This window comes from Falco peregrinus, chromosome 10 (assembly GCF_023634155.1).
Source record: "Falco peregrinus isolate bFalPer1 chromosome 10, bFalPer1.pri, whole genome shotgun sequence".
NCBI classification, from domain to species: domain Eukaryota; kingdom Metazoa; phylum Chordata; class Aves; order Falconiformes; family Falconidae; genus Falco; species Falco peregrinus.
The window spans coordinates 20,342,195-20,349,550 of record NC_073730.1 but is presented as its reverse complement, the minus strand read 5'-3'; the positions used below and the strand labels follow the sequence as shown (position 1 = coordinate 20,349,550).

General features: G+C 38.6%; 1 protein-coding gene across 17 annotated transcripts in view; it reads left to right on the top strand.

The window, feature by feature from the left end:
- ADGRL2 (adhesion G protein-coupled receptor L2) overlaps window positions 1–7,356 on the top strand; it is a 394,136-nt gene that overhangs the window by 320,161 nt on the left and 66,619 nt on the right. For all 17 annotated transcript variants that reach the window (XM_055814914.1, XM_055814915.1, XM_055814917.1 and 14 more), the window contains one exon: window positions 2,161–2,374. In XM_055814914.1, coding sequence (XP_055670889.1) covers window positions 2,161–2,374 — 214 coding nt within the window. The remainder of the gene's footprint in view (window positions 1–2,160; window positions 2,375–7,356) is intronic.

Genomic DNA, 7,356 nt, shown 5'->3' with positions numbered 1-7,356 from the left:
TGCTACATGCATGCGTGGGGGGGGCTTTTGTGCGTACCCCTCTCTGTGCCCATTTCACGCCCTCACTGAGCCGTGAGCAGCTTCTGTCTTCATTGTATTAATTTGCTGCATGGGAGGAACATGTAGGGTGTTAATGTGGTGGATTCGTGTTTTAGCTCTTTCCAGCTTTCTGCTCATGATACTTCAGCAAGCCTCTAATAACAGTGTTTGCGATTGCACACGGCATGTGCAGCCAAACCGACAGCCAGGAGTGATTTTGAGATGGAACTCTGTGGTGCTTTCCACAGTGATATGGCTTCTTCCCTTATTAACAAATACTGAAACATATTGGCAGAGTGACAGTACTGGTTTCATGTAGGATATGGTTCCATGAAATGTAAAGTAAAGGCAGACCCAGTTACTGCGCTCTGGTCTTCACCTTCCCCTTGTGCTGGGGTGGATTCCTGCCTGGCCAAGGAGCTGGTCCTCAGAGACCTCATCGGTTCTTCTGCAGCAGCGGGAGGTTAGAGTCAGACCAGCCCCTTGCATTAGTTTACTACACAAGTCGGACAAAAGCTGGTGCTGGTGCAAAGGGGAAGGCAGGGCCATGCAGGTAGCGGAGGGGCAGACGGGAAGACGGGCTCTGGCTGGCAGGGAGCCACATCCCGACACTGGCGTGATCTTTTCCAACAGCTCGTCTTTGCAGTTCTAACAGATAATCGTCTTTGTACGGTAGGCGTTTTAATCCACACATCATTAATTCAATAGAAAAAGTGACAGCCTCTGGTTCGTGTGAAAGTTTACCATCAAGGGGTTAGTTATCTCAGGTTGTTCTTGATCTTTTTAGATGCTTGCTTCCTTGCCTTTTCTAATGCATCATACTTTTTAAGAAAAGTTTATTTTCTTTGCCTTCAAAACACTGTAGAACTCCAACTTCCCATACTTACTAGCTGTTTGGTGTCACAACTTGTCTTCAGCAGCCTGCACTGAAATATTAATGACCTTGTGCTGCTGTATTAGGATGATTTTTTGTTAAAATAGGAAACATAGGTAATTCTGCTGAAAATTTAGAAGGGATTCACTGTTTTAAAGAAATAGGTATTTAACACTACCACGTTACCCAATTTGTCTTCCAAAAGGCAGTAATGCACACATTTTGTGAGAAACAGAAATAATCTATTTAATAATAATCCACCAGTAGCTGTGTACAAGAAAGTGTGGTATACAGATACATTGTTCTAATGCTATGTATTTTTTGCATAAAGAGGTGTCTGTAAAAGACAAAACATTGGGATGAATATCCAAATCATTGTTTTCTTTCTAAAGTATTTCATACAGCTTCATTAGAGAAGGTACCTATTTTTAGGAATTCTCTCATGCAGAAAAACATGTTAAAAATAAGAATTCTATGAAACACATCTATCATTTTTGGGAGGGACAGGGAGATTTAATATAGTACACATCTGCAGTTTGCAGTACTGATCATTTATATATTTGTTCAAAATCTTACCTATCTGTGGTTTAATTTATGTAAAAAGCAACAGTAAGGAGCACTGAAGTTCGACTAGGTTAAGTTACAGCATGTGTGTTAGATCTAGTGGCACAAACATGTCCGTGCTGGGGACATAAAATAGCTATGCAAAAGAAACAGACTCTCCCTGGAGAAAGTAAGATACAAATTAAGAAAAACTAATGAAGTTGGAACTGTGGCTTTGGGTTTTTTGTTGGGGTTGTTGTTGGGTTTAGGTTTTCTTGGTTTTTTTAAAGTCATTCCTGCATTTTCAAATCCTGCGTGCTCTGCTGCTTCCTGCTTTCAGACACAGCCTGTCTGGCTGTGCCCAAAGAGGGGAGAAAGAAGTAGAGAGAAAAGAGAGGAAAGACGAACATGCAGTTTAGGCATGCAGACAGGTATTGCTGTCTGCCCTGGCCAGGGTTAGAAGAAGTGAAGAATTTCCTCCTTTCCCAGAGTAAGGACACAGCAGCAGCAGTGTAGGGATGTGACGGTTTCAAGAAAGATGCCTCACTTAACATGGTACCAGGTCACAGTGTTTAAAGGTGTACTTCCTTTAGCACACTGGTGAGAGTTAGTGCCTATGTGACAGAAAAGTTCAATGCAATATATCCTTTAGGCTCAGTTCGATTTTTTCCCTTTTTTTTTTTTTTTTTTTTTTTTTTTTTTAGGTTTCAGTCGAGCAGCACTACCGTTTGGTTTGGTTCGGAGGGAGCTCTCCTGCGAAGGCTACTCCATTGATCTCCGGTGTCCAGGAAGCGATGTTATTATGATAGAAAGTGCTAACTATGGACGGACAGATGACAAGATTTGTGATGCTGACCCTTTCCAGATGGAGAACACAGAATGTTTCCTTCCAGACGCCTACAAAATTATGACACAAAGGTAAATATATGTTGTTTTGAGAACTGAAGAGGGAAAACTTCTACATTCCCTGGCAGAGTTAAACATTTCCTATGAATGCCGTAGTTCCCACCTGTAAAATGCATCCAGTGGAAAATGCCAGAATTATTAAGTGCCAGGGTGATTATATGTCATTATGTATGTGTACAGAAGCATATATGCATATAAGCAGAAGTTACATTATGCCTTAGTGACAGTGACTGTCATTCAGAGCAGACAATCAGTCAGAAGAGCCAATAATAGAATCATAGAACTGTTTATGTTGGAAAAGATCTTTTAAGATCATAGAGTCCAACCATTAACCTAACATTGCCAAGTCCACCACTAAACAATGTCCCTAAATGCCAACACAAGTGGTTTTAGTACAAAAGGTGCATTGGAATGAAGATTCACAGGAATTACTGTGCTCCAGGCCACACACGGGCAGCAGTCACCAGTCACCTATACTGACAGTTGTGGAAAAGCCAGCACAAATCAGTCATGGGCATTGCTGCTGGCTTACACTACAAGCCTGAGTAAGTTCAGGATTGGTGGGAAGTATTCTTCCCAGTGCATTTTTCCTAGGGTGAGGAATCTGAACAGAAAGGGGATGGGAATAACCTGGGAGTTTCCTGGTGCATGTGCACAGAAGTGTCAAGTGAAACACGCAAGCTGTCCTGCAAGTTGTGCTCCGTTTACTGTGTTCGGTTTGACAGTGGTAGCACTCAGTAACATATAGTCACGTCTGAAAAATAATCTTCCATATTGATTTCCCAATTCACTCAAGTTGTCATGAGTGTGACTTTAAACTTTTTATCATTTTCCTGTGAATATATGGATGTTCTCTATGGTAGTCAAATATTTGGGCTAAATCTCAGGCTTCAGTTTCAAATGCTGGAGGGAAATTAAGGGTATTGGGCCTTTTATTCGTGTTCTGTGTTCAACCTGTGACTTGTTCTGTGATCAGTAAGGGAAAGGCTCCACTGCTACACTAGTAAAAAGATAATATAACTTCTTTAAATCATGTTTGAATTATCTTTCTGTGGTTCTAGTTCGTTGTTAATTAGATCAAGCCAGATTTCCATTGAGACTGCAGCAGCAGTGTCATCATCCTCTAATCTGTCAACTCCCTTTGAAACCACCTTCAATTGCTTTTGTAAATGTAGTGCCTCTCTGTAGACTTCCTTGTTGTGTAAAATGCATGTTGTGTTTTGATCAAAGTCCTCCTTATGTTCACTGCAAATATACAGATTAAGGTAGTCAGAGACAAATATAGAGGCACAATCTTGCTTAAAGTGACATCGAACTGTTACTGGAAAGCTGAAATTTCAGTCCTCCCCTTTCAATTAATCAACTGTAAGTTTGTGATAGGAGAGAGTATTTTTTAACTTCCCCAGTCTTCCACTCCTACCCTTTTTCAACAGATTAAAATGCATTTGTGATCACGTGTGACATTGGTTCAGTATGTCTATGCTGAGAGAGTTTCTCATTTTTGTTCCTTTTTTTTTGTCATGAACAAATGGCAAAGATCATTTGACACTTTGCTTTCTATTTTTGTCTGGCATTTATAGTAATTTGGAAGTTTGCTTTTGTAGCTCGCTCTCTCAGATCCTGTCATTAAGTAGAAAAGCTGTCTCTTGCCTTGTTTAATCTTTTCTCAAAATTGCTCAATTTGTGCTGTATTGCAAGCATAGAAGAACGCTGCAAATTTCTTATGAAAAGTTCTTGTATCTCATTTATTTATAACTGCATTGGTGATCATAATTTTTTGTCGTCTAAGGCAAACTGTTGTTTGGTACTCAGCACATGTCCTTGATCTGCTATCTAAAAGTATCACATCAGCTGTATTTTGATGGCAGCAATTCCATAGAAAAATCTCACCTGAAGGACTATCAGATTCACTGGGTTTTCTTTTCTTTTCTTTTCTTTTTTTTTTTTTTTTTTTCTCCCTAAACTGACCAGAAAAATTATCTGTTAGAACATTTGATCACAGGGGAAACTTTTCTAACGTACCTTCAGCAATAAACAGCAGTAGTTTCTACGTTGCTACTTAAAATCTTACAGTGTTTAAAGACTGATGATATGTTTTTATCACTTCAGCCAGCAGTGTTTTTACCACTGCGTTGGACCACTCAGTTCAGTTTACACCTACATTTAAATGTAGTTCCACAGCAATTATTAAATACTCATCATTCATTTGTGACATTACTCCACAGCTTTTGTACAGCAACTACATTTGCTGCAGTTCCAACGTGAAAACACCAGCTTAATGAGATCAATACTGTGAAATCTGAAGACTGAAAAATAAGATGAGGTTTCCAGTTTAACACAAATTTGTGTTATCCAATGCCCTGCTCCCCTTCCAGAGAATCTGAGATACTAGCATACAAACTTCGCGTGTCCACTTGTGCATCATCTCTGCTTTCTCAGAACAAGCTGCTACTTAGCCTTTTCTCCCTCCCTTTTCCTTCTTTCCTGCAGTTCTCAACAGATTTTTAACTTAATGTTTTCCTAGGAAGCCTGACTTCATTGCTTTGCTTTTACCTTTGTAAAGTAGTTATTAAATTTTTAGTTTCTGATTGAAATTACATCCCAATTATTCCAGAATAAAGTCTTTCAGATGTATTTAGATTCCATGTCAACTTCAGACTGGCACGGTTAAAATTAAAGCTTTGAAGAAAGAGCCTAGACCTTTAGAAAATCTGTCTCCCCTTTCGCAGTTCTCTGATAATTAACCCTGGTATTTGCATACAGTCAAGTTTGAGAGATCCTACCATGCGTATAGATACTACCTTGGGTATAGAAATAAGCTTATTTCTAGAATATTTGGTGAAGGAGTGCTGTGTGTGGCAGAGGACCCATGTTTCAGGCAGTTAGATCTTAAAATAGCCGCTCCTTGGTGCTCCGCTGTCCTTTAGCGGGGACAAATCTCCTCTGTTTCCTCTTTGTTTAAAAAGAAATTAAACGAACAGGAAGCAGAAGATGCAAAGGAGCCTGAGGACATTGCTCTGGTAGTTGTGCTCTTATAAAGTGTGTTTGTTTGGCTGTAGCCAGAAACTGTCACAAGACTTTGAAGTTGATAAGGCTGACTAGTACTACTTTTTACAGGTATAGCAGATGTTTGAAAATTAACATGATAAAATTTACTTATGACCTAGTCTTAAGTCCACGTCCATTGTAAGCAGATTGCAGGTGGATTGTGTAAGTTATATTCAAACCACCTGTGTGTTTATAAGGACTTTCTGCTTCCAGTGTCAACTTCAAAGCCCTGCTCTGCAACTGCAGTTTTTGTTAGGACGGGCACCAGGGGTTACATAGATACCACGTAGTCTTTGGACTTCTGTTTTATTACCTTAAAATAATAACACATATTTATAGGTACTTGTAAATACATACTTAAAATACATTTCAAACACAAAGGCATGTTGTGTATGTAATTTTATAGTGGAACAATAAGGTGGCAGGATGCATTTTTGCATGGTGGGACCTTTCTCTTCTGAATAAAAATAGGGTTTTTTTAGTAGGAATCATTTTGCCTAGACCTAAGCTTTTTCTTCAGGAAAAGTTCCGGATTATTTTAAAAAGTAGACACCATAACTATCTTTGTGTTTTCAGTACAGTACAATTAGATGGATTTTTTTGCCTGTGTATTTAAATAAATACTTGGGTAGTATGGCAGATAATAATTTTAAATAACCTAATTCTAAATCTTGAGAAACCCTATATTAAAAAAAAAGTCAGGTCCATTCCAATCTATACGCATTATTTCTTGAGTAATGTACAGTTAGAGCTGTTGGTGGGGTTTAAAGAAAATTAACATTTTGCATTTAAAGAAAATACAGCCTATTAACTCGGAATCTATGGAATCATTTACTTAGACACAAAATTCAAGCATTTATTGTTGACAGCCAAAGTAATGTTAACTTCAGAGAGGAAATACCATTTCCCTCCTAATAAAGGCTGAAATTCCTTGAACTTTTAGATTGGAACTTCTGATCTGTGTTCTGATACTGAGAACATAGTTGTAATCATAAAAAAGAGGAAAAATTCAAAATGTCTGATACTGCAGTCTTTGCCAACCATGCAAACATCCACATTAAAAAGTATAATCTTACAGCTGGTCGGTTAATTTTTGATCTGCAACAGAAAGGAGGTTACATCAATCCTGCACTGAAATGGCCTTGAAATTCAATTTTCATTTACAATTTATACTGTAATTGTAGCTTTATCTTTACATCTTTACCTAAACATATTTAATCAGTATCAGTTTGCTTTTTAAATATGCACAAACAAAGCAAAACTCATTATATTATGTAAGCATAAATAGAAAAATCTGTTAGGTATAATAGATGAACTTAGGGAGCTAATTTTTTTAAATACCCTTCCCTTTTAAAGCATTGCTGCAGAAAAGGAAAAGTATTAAAAGAGGAATAAATCTTCAGCAGTGAGCGTTTTTTTCTGTTGCACATATCCTGTCCTATCTATAGCACATGCAACACATGTACCTTCAATTACCGTGTCCATCATGACACCAGTGAAGAGTTCATGCCTGGTTTTTTGTTACCATGAGCATTTCTCACGTGGTAATACTCTTAACCTGTTACGTCCATCATCCCTCTGCAAGACAGCTGTGCTTAAATGGAGGGTCTTCAAAATGTAAGCAAAGTGCCTCCTGCCTCACAGAGCGATCAAGGGAAAATGAAGGAAGCAGCATACCCATTCCTTCTCCTGAGATTCTATTTTTTTCTTAATCCTTCCCAACGGGAGAGTGGGAGAATGGAGACGTTCATTCTTTTCCACCTATTCACATGTCCAAGAAATATGTCATTTTGAAAGATCCCATATATAAATGACAGTGAGGCATTTTTGAAAGAAAACAAAATGAGTTCTCCTCTGAAGATGACACATCTCTCAAGCCCTCTGTCTTGTTCCTGCTTGTCAGGTCTGCCGAGGAACCACTGTCGTGCCGTATTAGTGTCCTTTCA